General features: G+C 31.5%; 3 protein-coding genes across 3 annotated transcripts in view; 1 reads left to right on the forward strand and 2 right to left on the reverse strand.

Moving 5' to 3' along the window:
* Nucleotides 1–412: 412 nt before the first annotated feature.
* LOC124530212 (protein dispatched) lies at nt 413–5,638 on the reverse strand. The gene has a single exon (XM_047104257.1). The coding sequence runs from the start codon at nt 5,439–5,441 to the stop codon at nt 2,100–2,102; it is 3,342 nt and encodes a 1,113-aa protein (XP_046960213.1). The 5' UTR covers nt 5,442–5,638; the 3' UTR covers nt 413–2,099.
* Nucleotides 5,639–6,207: 569 nt separating this feature from the next.
* On the forward strand, nt 6,208–9,073 carry LOC124530327 (V-type proton ATPase 21 kDa proteolipid subunit c''). The gene is made up of 2 exons (XM_047104458.1): nt 6,208–6,999; nt 7,868–9,073. Exon 1 carries the CDS (start codon nt 6,351–6,353, stop codon nt 6,966–6,968), a length of 618 nt encoding a protein of 205 aa, XP_046960414.1. The 5' UTR covers nt 6,208–6,350; the 3' UTR covers nt 6,969–6,999; nt 7,868–9,073.
* A 4,170-nt stretch (nt 9,074–13,243) lies between these two features.
* LOC124530201 (protocadherin-like wing polarity protein stan) overlaps nt 13,244–15,585 on the reverse strand; it is a 144,875-nt gene continuing 142,533 nt past the window's right edge. Inside the window, exon 54 of the mRNA XM_047104215.1 lies at nt 13,244–14,746. Within this exon, the coding sequence (XP_046960171.1) occupies nt 14,707–14,746 (40 nt within the window). The 3' untranslated portion in view covers nt 13,244–14,706. The remainder of the gene's footprint in view (nt 14,747–15,585) is intronic.

Raw genomic sequence — 15,585 nt, forward strand, 5'->3', positions numbered from 1 at the left:
TAATTTGACCATCAATAAGTAAGTGTAATGCTTCTATATTGAATAAAGGAATTTGAGTTTGAGTTTGAAAAAAAATATGTGTTCGAATATTTATTATCAGCACTTAAAATACCTCCGATCAGGCCATATATTCTCTATCGTCGCTCAAGATCGACAAATCAATTTAAAATTACATAATCCGTATACTTAGTTAAATTGAAAAGTAATATGCTTTTTAAAATTTAACGTATTAAATAATTGACCATGTTAAACTGTCAATTCAGCTTAGCCATTTGTGAAAAAATACAAGCTTCTATAGATGAATGTTTTCTATAGCTCATATTCAAATAGATAGAATCAAACTTGTTAATAGTGTAAGTAAACCAAACCGCACAAGGCTATCTGATTCGGCAATTAATAAAAAAAATACAAGTATTATAAAAATTAACATTTTATTTCCTTTCTTTTTACACATTAAATATCAAGTAATTAAGTACACATTGAACTAGGAAACAAAGTCAAAACAATGTCTTTAAATAGTAAAAAAAAACAATACAATATATAGTTTTGATACGCTAACACTACAATTAGCTCAATTTATTTAATACTGTACATCGATTATCTGATATAATCATTTGTTATTATTTTGGAATGGAAACGTCTATAAAATCTACTATCTTTGGTTGGCCTATAACCAAATGAGTCAAAATTAACCTTAAATCCTACACATTTTCTTCAGAATAGAGTTGGTTTCTTTTAACAGTGCTAATGATCCAGATCATAATGTCAATTTTGACTCTTTACAGTACTGAATAATTTCTGATAAATTGTCCAACACATCGAATAATCTCTCGGCAGATATTGTTAAGAATCACCAAATTAAACAGAGCGACTTAAATAAAAAATATCATGTTTGAGTTTCCTATTACGAGGCGTTAACAAATCTTATACAATGACGCGTATGTACATTATTACATATGACAACTTTTTCATCTTATATATAATAATCAATACTTTTTCTTATTTTATTTTCAACACAAATACAGCTTCGGCAGGGAGTAACAATACAAGTAATATCAGTGATGCAAGACATCTATACCCTATCTACTCAGCTAAGAAATGTCGTCCAAAAACCCAAATGTGTAGACTTATTTCCTTATTTATGCTCTATTTGAACGAACATGGCAAATAACTGGTATAGCAAACAAGTTTTTCCACTTACAGGGTTGTAGTTACACATGAAAAAATTCCAACAAGACAAATATTTATGATCATCGTTAAAAAATCGATCAGCACTGCCATTGTAATATATAATGTTGTTTGAGATTCTCTTTTTTTATATTAAGTAGACACACGAGGCCCTTTTGCCATAGAGACAACAGTATAAGAAATTTCTTATAATGCCAATGTGCCAACCTTAAACTAGTATGTTACATTTCTTTCCCATCCATTGCTGTTAATTTCAACGAACGAGCAACGAAGAATCATCTTCCATAAAATAAATCACAGTACTGTTATAATTATAAAATAACACATTTAACATTAATTATAAGTAACATTCTTAATGTGTAGTGAAAATTTATATGTAGGCTAAAATAATACAAACCATCTTGAATTAAGTTACTTAATGCAGGTAATTCGTTGATCTTAAAAAATATTCTGCAACATTTTCAACAATGAATAATCTGTAGGTTATTCATAGTAAACGATTTGCGAGTCTACTTTTTAAAAGTTAATTCTTATGAAAATTTGCAAATTGACATGACCCTCTTAAATTACTAGTGACCGTGATATTTTTATAAAAAAAAATACATTGTAACGTAATTAAGCAAAATAACACAATATATAACATTGTCCAAGCTCGATTAGATCTTATATTGTCGTGTGAACTAGTATGTGATAGTTATTGTCACCGTAAACTTTCATACGTTTTGATATTTCACAGATTTCAATGAATATCTTAAAATATAGAAATATAACGAGATAATAAAGTATAAAGTCACAAATTGAAAATATAGAGCACTACAAAAAATATCTGCATAATATAATACTATTAAATTACTTATAATACTCCAAAATAGAGCCCAATGCTCTTATTAACAATCTACTAAGTCTAACATTCAGTCAATATTTAAGTCAACAGAAGTTTTTTTCTCAATTTTATTCAAAGAGTTTTCAAAATCGTCATGTAAAACTACAGTTGTTGCGCTTATACTAGATGGACTGTGGGAATGGGTAATATTTGTACGATTACTATCTGCTAAGTGTTCCAATTCATGGCTTTCCAAATTGGGTACAGCCGAACAAATCGAACTTACACGAGACACTGTTTTTCGTTCCTCGGTTGGTACTTCTTTTAGGGAATTTCTTCCAAACATATTAAGTAACGAACAAAGGAAAAATGTTGCATAAGTCCAACTTACTGACATTATTAAAGCTAAGAAAGTCCCTATTTGTGAATATGGGAGGAGATTCGACCGTAATAGAAATATACCGGCAAAACCAGTGGTCAATGCCGCCGCAGCAGTCGGCCCCGCAGACGTCGATAGTGCAAACTTAACTCTACTAGATTTTGTGCCACTCGCATTTGTAAAACTTAGAGCATAATGTAGACTAAAATCTACTGCTAACCCTGCTGACGTCGATATAGCCACACTTTCTAATATATTCAATTTCCAATCGTTAAGCACGAGTATAGCTATTGTGACAGTTGAAGAAAACATCATTGCTAAAAGAGCGCAAACACTAATTATAATGCTAAATGTTGATGGTATAAGTACTATAAAACCTAGAGCAGCAGAAAGTATTAACGCCGTGACAGTACCACCTGCTAAGGTTTTTTGCAGATCATAAAATTGAAGATCGGATAAAAACCATCCGCATGTCATTCCAGGGGGTGCGGATTCTAATTCTTGCTTGGTCCAATTTTCAACTTGAATAAAAAAATCATTCATTGCTGTGTAAGACATTGTATATGGTACCACACTCTCAAATTCTACAACAATAGCTGCAACCTTAGGAGGATAGGAACTTCTCATAAATTTAGGGCCTGCAACTCCAGGCATAAAGAGTGCGCGAGAAGTTTGATAAAGAGATTCCATTGCTTCAATAATACAGAAATCGAAGACCTCCTTTGTGTAGGGAAATTGTGATGATTCACAACATGGTGTTCTATTTATCTTGTCTATGTTGTCAATACATCTTCTACTCATATAAACTTTGAAAGTTTCAATAAAGCAATTTGGCAAGAGAGGACCTAATGTTGGTTGATAAAAAGGCTGAGCCTTTATTTTAGCACAAAAATCTATTAACCATGTTTGAGACTTTGGATTTGATATACTAAAGTTTTCATCAAAAATTAGTTTTCCTTTTGAAAAGGGATCCATGTGATTCCCATTATCAATGGGTTTTATACCCCATATCCACCTAAGAGGCATTCTACTACCTACCCCTATATCTCTCCCAAATCTTTCAAATAGAAATTTATCCCTAAAATAAATATCATACTGCTCAAAAGGGTGTGACGTTTGAAACAGCTGAAACTCTTTTGAATCTGGCAGTTGAAGGCCAGGATAATAAAATACTACTATAATACTGCAGATGCCAATAGCACCCAAAAATACTACAAAAAATAAATGCAAACGCATAATACAAGTTATAATAAATCGGTTGAGTATAACTTTGATATCCCCTCCGATCTCATATATAGCTTTACTAATTGAACTTAATATTAACCACCTATTAATACACAATTTTACATCTAATATAAATACTGACACTGGCAACCAACTCACCATCAATAAAAAGTTGACTAAAACTGCAGTACCAGCAAAAACACTGAAACAATTGATGGCTGGAATGTAACTGACGTATGATGCAAAAAATGCAACCGCAGTTGTCAAAGTAGTAATGAATATAGCAAGAACTGAATGTTTCAAGGTTTCTTCAAGTATTTGTATGAGTATTGTCTCACCAGCACTTGAAACATTTTTGATATCAGTCAAACCATTTTCATCAACTACAACATTGTCCCTTATAAGCTGTTTACTTACCATTTTCCAAACTTTCACATAGAGAAAAGCATCATCTGCTCCAATTCCGATCACAACAACTATGACTAAAAGATTCATGAAAGGAAAGAACTCTAAATTGAATACATACACATACAGGAAATATGCTATGCCGAGAGAATATGCTATAGCTGTAAACAGCAACAATGTAAGGAATACTGATTTTGTATACACCCAGACACATATAAATACAAAAAAGCCTCCAAGTCCTATCAGCCAAGTGTCTTCTATTATCCACAAATCAAATAATGCATTCTTTAATCCTAGTTCCATGGCTGGTATAGCAAGTGTGCCATAAGATGTGTGTAAAGTTGAACCTTGTAATTTCATATAATAGGGCATTACAGTACTACTTGTTGGTAAAGGCAGAAAGATCATCACATTTTTAACGAATGTCTCAGAAAACATAGGCGGTGAGAAGGCATCTGAATCAATAATATAGAACAATAAGTTGTATACTGCATCATACTGTGAACAATATTTTGGCACTCGACATCTGTCTAGTTCACAGGAGGCCATTAGAGTAAAATTGTGAAAATAACCTGCACATTTTTTTAAAATATTTACAACATTAGTAACATCGCCTCTAGTTAAATTTTCACATGAATTCTTACCAGATATTAAAGCTATATAATTTGGCACGCTCCATATTGGGCAGCACATTTCCTCAGAGTGTGATGATCGTTCACACAGTCTATTATAGTCTTCTTCGCCCAATTCCATGAGCAAGGACTGCAATTGACAAACCTTTTCTACATTTTCAAAAGAGAGCATTGATTTATTATCAGTGGATGTGATAACTAAATGGGCATAATCTGTAGCTGGTGCACCACATACACCTGAAGCATAATTAGGATGAAACACATAATCGGGTATTTGCTGCATTTTTTTGAGGGACTTCCACTGTTTTCTTGTATGATTCTTAAGGAAAACTGCATTCTCATCTTCAATAGAAACATTTTTTCCATAACTCCAATGAACATGATCTACAGTTGTGTTCAATTCTGGTGAGCGATATAATGTTGTCGCAAATGTATTGTTATTCTTTTTCCTTTTGTGATGTTGATTTTTAGGATGTTTTCTACCAGACCTAGATTTGTCTTTTCTTATTTTATTGTGATAAGTTTGATTCATTCTTATTTGGTCTTCTATATCTTTAGGATTAACAGCGAGCCTTTTCGAGGGTCTTGTCTCATCAATAAGATTTTCCCATGCTATGAAACGATCGGCTAAATTTGTACCTCTTGTTTCGAATCCAATTATCGGTTCGGAAAATGAAGGGAGATTGTGGCATACTAAAGGGATGACGGTGAGGAGCGTGCAGATTACGATTATAATAAAAAGGGTTAAGTAAGAATGACGAACAATAAACCTGGCGTAAGCAGACAGCATCTTCAGTCCTTGGCTTCATTGATTTCATATTTAATATCTTACACCATTTTGTTGTCTTGTAAGGTCTAATCATGTCCTCTTGTTAAAGCTATTTTTTTACGTAAATTTCATATAGTTACATTATACAAAATAAAAATGTAACATTATTTTTCGAAAAATGTTCGATTGTCACAAAAGTGACAAAATTAAATACAAAATATAAATGCCAGATGAAATGTCAAATGGATCAAATTCATACTTGCCATCAAATCATTCTCGTACCAATTTTAAAAATATAAAAAAAAAAGAAATATTAATATTAAACACTTAAATTATGCAAGTAGCAGTAGTATTCTAATACCATTTTTTTTATCATCAATTTGAAGAATTGATCAAACTTTGTAAACAAATTTCTGCAAAGAATGTAAGAATTTTGATTTAAAATTGAATGGTTTACGCCAGTATTGATTTACTAATTACGGAACTAAGTGCACATTTCAGGTTTTATTTTTTTAACTAAAACAAGTTAATGTGTTTTATTAACTCAATAACATTAATTTCCTTAAAAAAGATTAATTTCTAGTTTTTGGTAAGGTTACGTAATTAAATAAAAAGAAGAATATCCTTAAGTACAATATAAGTTGAAACATAATATCACTTTCATTTTAATCAGGTTTTTGGACTCCATTAAATTAAAAGAGACAGCCGAGGCCGCATTCAAACACATTTTCAATTAAATATTTATTAAAACTCTATGGTTTCTATACGAAACTTAATTGGTGGCAACATTTTTCTTGTCTCTGACATTTTGTGATCACAAGACTTCTCCGTTTTGAGTTTTCTGTCAAGGCAGAAATTGGAGAAAAAAAGGCCGTCCCTTTTGGGATCTTCAGGTTAAACAGCTCCAATTGACTCAAAAACTCCATCAAGATGAGATACTTTCTAACTTACCTGTTTGTGCTGCTGTTGGCGCTCGCCATACCCATATTTTCGTTGTACTACCTACTAACTGGAAAGGGTGAGCTGATAAGTTTCGGATGGTTCCTAGAGAATACGTCCCCATACATGTGGGGAACGTTGGGAATAGCGTTCGCCGTCGCTTTCTCAGTTGTTGGCGCTGCGATGGGCATTCACACCACCGGAGTAAGCATAGTAGGAGGTGGTGTCAAAGCCCCAAGAATTAAGACCAAGAACTTGATCTCCGTTATCTTCTGCGAGGCCGTGGCTATTTACGGTTTGATTACAGCTATCGTGCTTTCTGGTATGCTTGAACAGTATAAAGAACCATTCATGGATATTGCCATCAAGCAACAGAATTGGATGGCTGGCTATGTGATGTTCGGTGCTGGATTGGCTGTGGGACTCGTAAACTTGTTCTGCGGTATCTCTGTAGGTATTGTTGGCTCTGGAGCTGCACTTGCTGATGCTGCCAATGCTGCCCTCTTCGTTAAGATTCTCATTGTAGAAATCTTCGGGTCAGCTATTGGTTTGTTCGGACTTATTGTCGGTATTTACATGACATCAAAAGTCAAAATGGGCAACCAGTAACTTAAGAAGAAAGTTATACTTGAAAATAAGAGTAAGTTTTTTTACATATTTTTCTTAAATTCTATAAATTGAAAGAGTTCATTTAACATGGTTCTGAAATTGTTTTATGTCTCATTTTGTTTATTATCCATAAATAATTAAATATTTCATTCTGACCATTAATTAAGGAATAAGTTATGAGATATTAATATTTTATTTTCAATTAACTTAGTTTAAAAATTGTATGTAAATGTATCACATGATGTAGTTTCCCATTATTTTATTAGCTTTGAGTTCTGACAAATATGTCAGAACAACATAAGTTATGGTGATTTAGATGTACTGTCAGATTTCTGAGTAGAAAATACACATACAAGTCATAGGTATTTTATTATCTATGGAAGATATTTTTAAATGTTAAAACTCAAGTTATTTTGAAATGTTTTTTTTGTACTAATCTAATATAGAGAACCTTTTAATAACTTTATTCTTATTTCCAGTATTATTTAGTATAAGAATTTTTCTTACCAAATTTTCGGATCTTTGTTTATTTATATATTTAATAATTTAATATGAAGCATATATAATTAGATGTCATTGAAAATATATTACTATTAATTAATACTTAATGTGGACCATTGCTAAATTTGTCCCCATGGCCTAGTTCAAAACTCAAACAGTTATGATTAACACCATTTTTTTTCTTGTTCATATTTTGTGACATTAACAACATTTGAAAGAATTATCATAACAGAATTCCTCAAAGTGAAGGAGTATTTGTTTCTATTCCTCATGACATACAATTTTTTTCATAGATTATGTAACATGTTTTATTCATAGACAATATGTTATTCATTGGGGACAAAAAAGTTTGATTATGTGCAGTTTGCTTTATAAAAATGTTTTCCATTTTTTTTCAGTGTAATAAAGCACTGGACTCTCCTGCCCTTACCTTGACCTGGAAATCTGCCGCCGCCAGTGCTTAATACAAATATTTATCTAAAAAGCAACTTTAAGCTTTGAAGTTTTCAATAAGTGTTGGACTTGTATACTTCTGAATTTCTGTTTTGTTGATGTGTAACTACATTTTGTTTGATAACTACTGTTTGAAAAATATCTGCTCTTAGCACAAGCTGTAAAAATATTTCGTTGTAAGAAAAATACCAATTATTTTAATATTATACCTTAAGATATATTTTTATTTTAAGCTCAGTTGTCCATAAAGAAATATACACAAAACTCATGGAATGTAAATTGATAGTCAATGATAAATAATTTTTTAAATTACTTGACTTTTTAGAATGTGCTAAGAATAAGATATTTTATCTGTATTATATTGGAGTGTTTTAGACTACTTCAAACCAATAGAGTATGTATTTTAAATATCATATCACAGTGTCCTGTCAAAAAATTGACTAGATATATTGTGCATTACATGTAAAATTTAAGTCATCATAAATTATTTATCAATGTTACAAAGTAACAAATATATTACGTTAAATGTATGCACCGGTATATGTAGTCATTTTGTTAAGGCTTAAACATTCCATGAAATGTTAATACAACATTTGTGAAAGCTTTGATTGGTAATAGCCTGTGTATATAAATAAATGACACTTAATATTTTCCTATTGAGATTTCAGTCATTTTCATGTTTAAAATAACTTTTGTCTGTTTAATAAAGGTTATTCCTATACATAATATATTTAATATTAAAGTTGATAACTCAAACAAATTTTGTGTTAAGTGTCAGTTATTATTTATGTTCAATTTAATTAAAGAATTTTCAAGTAACACTTTCTTTTTTTGAATTAATGTGTATTTTTTTATGAAATTATTTCAATTTGTAAATATTAGTTTGCTTCCTCTTATTTTAATGAGATACACACTAATTTATTGTATATGTAAATTCATATCCATATTAACTTAAATTAGATGTTATGTGAATGCCGTACTTTGTAAACGAGAAACGACCATCCCTTGGCACGCAATGTGACCGTAATAAATTATCGAGAAAGTATTATATGGTATCAGCCTGAGTACTATTTACTGATGCGTTTATAAGTTAAACATTTGTGCAAATGTAGATATTATGTATGTTGATGAATAAATAGATAAAAGTTTTACTTGTTCTTATTGCATTTATAATTAATAACCAGATATCATATATATTTTTATATTTACTTATTAATTTTTTTGGGAATGTTCTATGATTAACATTGATAAGTTTAATGGGTTATTGTTTTTACAAAATCACTTAATGGTAACTTTCATATACCATTCTTATCGAACTTCAAACATAAACGTATATCAACAGAATATATGAGTAAGCAATAGCGTTTTATTATCGTAATTATATGTACGTATATACAATAATTGACAAGATATGTTCATTAAACATTAGTTTTTTAATGTAGATGCAATTCAACAGCGATATGCTGCTAGCATTCGTGCCACCATTCCACGCGATCAACATTTATACAGCAACTTTTTTTAATTTATAAACATATATTTTAGGACTTAATGTTATTAATACTTAAAAAATCTATATATTATATGTATAACATTATCATGTAGTTAGTCGAATTGAATATATTTTTTTAAGATGGCTACACTGAAAATTCATCGATTTTTTAGAATCGGTATTCTTCAATTTATATATAAAAATATAGTATCTAACTATTATTTTTGTATGAAATGGAACAATGGTAAATATATATTCACGTGTCATTTTAGAATCGTGTCGTGATTGGTACTGCGAAATGTTGCATGGGCAACGCCCTTACGTTCGCTATTAAATTATATTAACAAATATGGACATATTAGCGTAACTTATATCGTACAAGCGATTACGTGGAAGATTTATGCAAGTACCTACTCATTACTATACATTATATATTTAAAGAATATACTCTTAGAGTTTTCAAATTTTTAGTCTGTGTGGTCACTTATGATTGAGAATTGTACACTCGATAGTTTAAGAGAAAGCATTTAGCAAGGTGAGCAGGATGGTAACGCAACAAGGCTTAGGCTTTGTGCAAACCTACCAGAGTAGGTACCACTTACTTAGTACAAAACTTTGTATTGTGTGTTCTTATTTGAAACATAAGAATATTATATAAATAATATCATTCACTAAAAAAAACTCCTGGATTAAGGCTCGGCTTCCATTACAGGTCTGATTGAACACTTAAATTTGAAGAACATTATAAATCTGTTAAGTAGAAAAGAGTAACTATGTTAGTTTCTTGCAGTTTATTTTCTCGCTGGAGATTGCTTTCCAAAATTACAGGCACAAGGGACATAACATTTTAACCCTAAAGAATGGTGTTTTCTTAGAGCGCTATTGTCTATGGCCTGATGGCAGTGAAGTAGCTGTCGTAGGGCAGATGGTGCAGTGCACGGAGTTCAGGGGGCCTCTAAACTAAACCTTAAGCTTCTTAAACTAGAAAAACACGACCCTGGCAACAAGATTTCTTATTTGGTATAACCTAGCTACGCCACTGCGTGATGGTGACTATTTGCCCTATCTATTTACTGATAGGTAGGCACCAGTGTCATACAAAAAGAGAGTAGAGTTACTACAATATGGAATAAAGAATTTTATTCATGTCTAGCCTAAAGACGGACTACACAGACGACTAACAGACATACCAAATGGTAACAACTTCAATCGTAGGTAACTTATATTTTCGAATCATTTAACTGTATTTTTAAAGTATTTGTTTTGTAAGTTAAGTGCAAATACCCCTAGGATCCACCGACATGAACTAAGCCTAGAAAATTGACGACGTCAGTGATTTTTCTATTCCCCTTATTCCCATTACTTTCGCTAGATTTGAGTGCTCAATACGGATGTAAGCCTCGAGAAACCTGTATCTGAAATTAAAGTTGAACCGGATTCGAAAATGAACCAACGCGATCTTATTATTTAATAATGGCAAGAAATTTAAAATCTCATCCATCCATCCTGTACAGGTCACTATTAGGCACGTGGTTAATAATGAAACAACACAGTTCGATTTATAACGGACACGTTTTGCTCGTCCGGCGAACTAACTGATTATGATATGGCCAATGGCCGTACCCCCCACTATTGCTCGCCTTACGCGTAGGCTTGTCCATATTTATTTATAAACTACCTCTTATAATACACTACATCTACCTTTTACAAAATTAGGAAAAATGGAATTAGGTTACACAAGTATAATCAAATACAAATCAGTTTACATAAAGAACAATCTTCAACAGCATGTAATTTATATTTTTACTCATATCTTATTTATTTTCATCACTCACTGTGTTGTCGACAATATCGTTATTTCCTGAAGATTCTTCTCCAGATTCTTCCCCATTTGTAGAGACTCTCCAGTTTCCTTCAACCCTCTTCAAATGTACTATATTTCTACGTAACCGTTTTCCGTTGTCATGATTTACCAGTACGACGTCGTTTCCTTCTTTATTAACAACTGTGTGTCACATCATCGAATGTGGTGGACAACTTATTTTCCTTCACTGTATTTTTAACGTATACCTTCTCTCCAATATTTATACTAGATGCCGTCGCTTGCCTCTTTCTATCTGCATATTCTTTCCCTTCGTTTTTCATTAAAGTATCCCTGTCTCTGGCTTCTAGATCAGTAAATTCAATATCAATCACGGAAGGCAAGTTATCTCTAAACTGACGCCTAAAAAAAAAAAGAGTTCTGCGGGAGTTTTACAGGCGAGCCTAACCGAGAAAATACTTCTTTGAGCATGGAAATGGTATGTGCAGAATCTATATTTTTAGTGATTTTGATTTCTTTGTATCTACTATAATAATCTATAATAACTAGAACTTTTGACCCCAAACATGACGGGATAACAATTTTATTTCCGCATAACAGTAAATTGTCTTGAAAACAAAGTTAAGTCAAAGACCTTATAAACATTAACACTCTGGTCCCAGTTATTGTTAAATATTCCATTCCTAACTAATTTTAGCTCTAAATCCCCCTCAGCTTGCTTTAACTCTTGCAGGGCAATTGCTACAGGACGATATTGATCAACAACTAAGTTCAAATAATTATCATCGTCAAATGGCTCTGGGGACTCATGAACTAAACACAGTCGCGACAGAGAATCTGCAATATTTTCCTTGCCTGAACTATAGATCAATTTAAAATTATATGATTGCAAACGCAAAACCAAACGTTCGATTCTCGCACATGGCTTAGAATCAGGTCCAAATATCACCTCTAATGGCTTGTGATCGCTGACAAGTACAAAATTATCTTTTCCAAATAGGTACATGTTGGAATGTTCTACCGCCCAGACCAACGCAAGAGCTTCCTTCTCGGTCTGACAATACCATTTCTCGCGATCTGAGAGACTTTTATTGCCATATGCAATTATTCGAGGCCCATTAGTGCCATGTTGGACGAGCACAGCTCCCAAACCGACTGGACTAGCATCAGCGAAGACTTGTGTACGATCAAGCGGATCATAATAACCTAAGGTTTTGATTTGAATCTTAGCGCGCCCCTCAAAAGCTTGTTTTTATTTTTACTATGGCGCCAATAAGAGGTGATATCTGCACCCTTGCCTAGTTTTAGTCTTAGAATTTCGCGCAAGGGTTCTGTTCAAGTAGCTAAGTTAGGGATCCATTTCCCAACAAGCCCTAAAAAACTTTGTAACTCCTCAACCGCTTTTGGTTCTCGAAACGATTCTATTGCATTTACATATTTATCTAAAGGCTTAACTTCATTGCCGGATAATTGATGACCAAGAAAATCTATTTATTTCACCCCAAATGCACATTTACTGTCGTTTAACAAAACATTATTCTCTTTTAAAACTTGCAAGACTTTTTTTTTTGAGTCTTGCGCTATGTTCAACCTCATTGCTACCATACCTATACGACTGTATCATCGATAAAGTTGACAACTCCCGTACATGGCAAAAAAACCCTTTCTAAATTTTTTTTGAAAATATTCAGGGCACGCGAGGTCCCGAACATGAGCCTCTTATATCTAAATAGTCCCCAGCTACAGATAAAGGTAGCGATGTGTCTACTGTCCTCACTTATTTCTAATTGGTGAAAAGAATTTTTTAAATCAAGTTTCGAGAAAATTTTTGGGTTTCTAAATTTTGGAATTAGTTGTTCCATAATCGGCAAAGGGTGCTTTTCTCTGACGATAGCTTTATTTGCTTTTCTCATGTCCACACAATCTACGCTTCGATGTACGATCTGTGGACACCTTTTTTAATAACAATGGGCAATTATTTTTTAACAATAAGGGAAAAAAAACAAACTGTTAGCCATAAAATATTTTATTATAATATAAAACAGTTCAGATGCTACATTTGTACTACTTCTACAATAAACGATTTCTGTAAATGAGAATGTAGACTAAAATCACAAAGCGGAATGTAAGTTGTTGAAATAAGCGTAAAACATTTTTATATACTAAGTGTATATAAAACACGTTTGCTACAAAGCCTTCAGCTTCGATAACAATCCTACTGGAGGAATGGAATGTGTTGATTATATGATTATTGATAATTAAAAAGCATCTGAGCTTGTAGTCCAAAACATCGTGCATGTCTACTATATTTCATCATAATAATAGTTTAAATATCCTCTCTTTTGCCTTTCATCTACGAGTTTCTTCCTTAATTTTATCCTTTTCACTGTTTCAAATATTCTGTAACGCCAAATTGTTTCTTTTTTTTTTGAAATTTTAATGTGACAAGTAGACATGCAGTAGACAATAGACAATTTGTTATTATAAAATATACACGATACACAAAATATAAAATCATTTGAATATTATGGCATAAAGACGTTTGGGAATTATCAAGTAAAGCTTTTTTTTATTTCCCTATACAAATCGCCCCATACTTAATAGCTACAAAGTGTAAAAGTCTATTTATTTACAAAATAGGTGGACTCTTCGTTAAACGCTTAAAATGCACACAACACTCGACAGAACTGTATACCTAGTATTTACATTGCAAATATTTAATCTAAAACTATATCTAATTTCAAGTCAAGCTATTAATAACTACACGTGTCTCAAAATTTCGAAATTATTGAACATTTATTACAATTAATAAGTTTTGGTATCTTATAGAAAAATATTTCACATCTCGTATATAACTACATTAAATATCTAAATCTATAACTTACTCTATATACAACTGACTTTGGGTGACATGTTATTAGAAAGTTCTAAGAAGCCAGAGTTTACTAAAGCGATCTATTAATTTGCAAAAATATATAATCTTAATTAAATTTTATTATAATTGAATACATTCCGTACTTTAAATATATATTTGATATAACTCGTAATTTTCAAATTCTAACGATTGAATTATTTTACTTACAATTTTTTTCATACTTAATTATTTTCTTTAATTTTTTGACCAATATATATATTATAATTTTGAGATCTTTGAGGTTATGATTCCCTTTTTTACAATATATTTTCTAACTATTTGAGCAGTTTAATGCAAAGGTGGATGTCAAAATTATGAAGTAAAAATAATCTACAATTAATACAATAGCGAATTTTATTCTACTTAAAGCAATAGACAATATATTTAAAAATAAACAGCCGTTATGCTACTTTATGGCAGTGAGCACTGAGTTATTTTGACAGTCTTTGCAGAAGTAACAGCTAACAGTTTTATTTAATGTATTATATTTTACAATTAGATAGTTAAATAAATTAAAATAACTAATTGAGATTCATTGGAAATCTTGTACTATGTGGTCTTACACTCTCGTTTCTGCGTCGTCTTCAGTAGTAGATTTCCTGTAAATGATGAAATAAAAAGATGTCTTTTATATATTAACTTTTTTGCTAAAAAATTAAACCAATTTCTAACTACTTCGCTAGTCTAGTACAGCTTAAGAATTGTTTAGTTTTTTTTTAGTAGTAGCCTATCATATTGAATTTAGTTGTGACGTATTTCCGTGCGTTGTAAATCTCTTAAAGATGTCCCCTTTAGCATAATATTGCACATGGGTGAACTTGGAACGATGGAACCTCACAATAAAATCAAATAATTAATTAATTCTACTTCATACGGTCTAATATGTTCGGATTCAAATTTAGTAATCAATTGCAAATTGTATTTAAATATTATATGATTAAAGAAATTTTTTGAAGTGCATATAATAAAAAAAATTTATTGTATGTCAAGAATACCTCAGAAACATTTTACCAATAAAGTTTTATTGAGTCTTGAAAAAATACTAATACTGTCATTTTAACTAAATTAAATATGTATTTAATTTTTGCGTTGTTAAGAAACATTTGCACTAATAATTTAGATAGTTGATGAGATAAGTCTTCTTCGACATTCTTGGCATACAAATACGTGGCATTAAAAGTGCATAAACCTGAATCCGAACATGTGTTCATGCTTACACAGACATATGTTACCTCCTCCCTACGGTGATTGTGGATGATTTCGCGCGCGGCAACACCATCGGTTAGCAAAGCAAAAGATGATTTTACAATGAGTGTTTCTCATACAACCTCCACCATCTATTGAACATTGTTTACAAATACATTATGTTTAAGTCAATCATGCTTTTTATACATTAATTCAGGTTAGTCTAGACATAAATTACTTTACATTAAAAAAA

This window comes from Vanessa cardui, chromosome 6, assembly GCF_905220365.1.
Source record: "Vanessa cardui chromosome 6, ilVanCard2.1, whole genome shotgun sequence".
Lineage (NCBI taxonomy): Eukaryota > Metazoa > Arthropoda > Insecta > Lepidoptera > Nymphalidae > Vanessa > Vanessa cardui.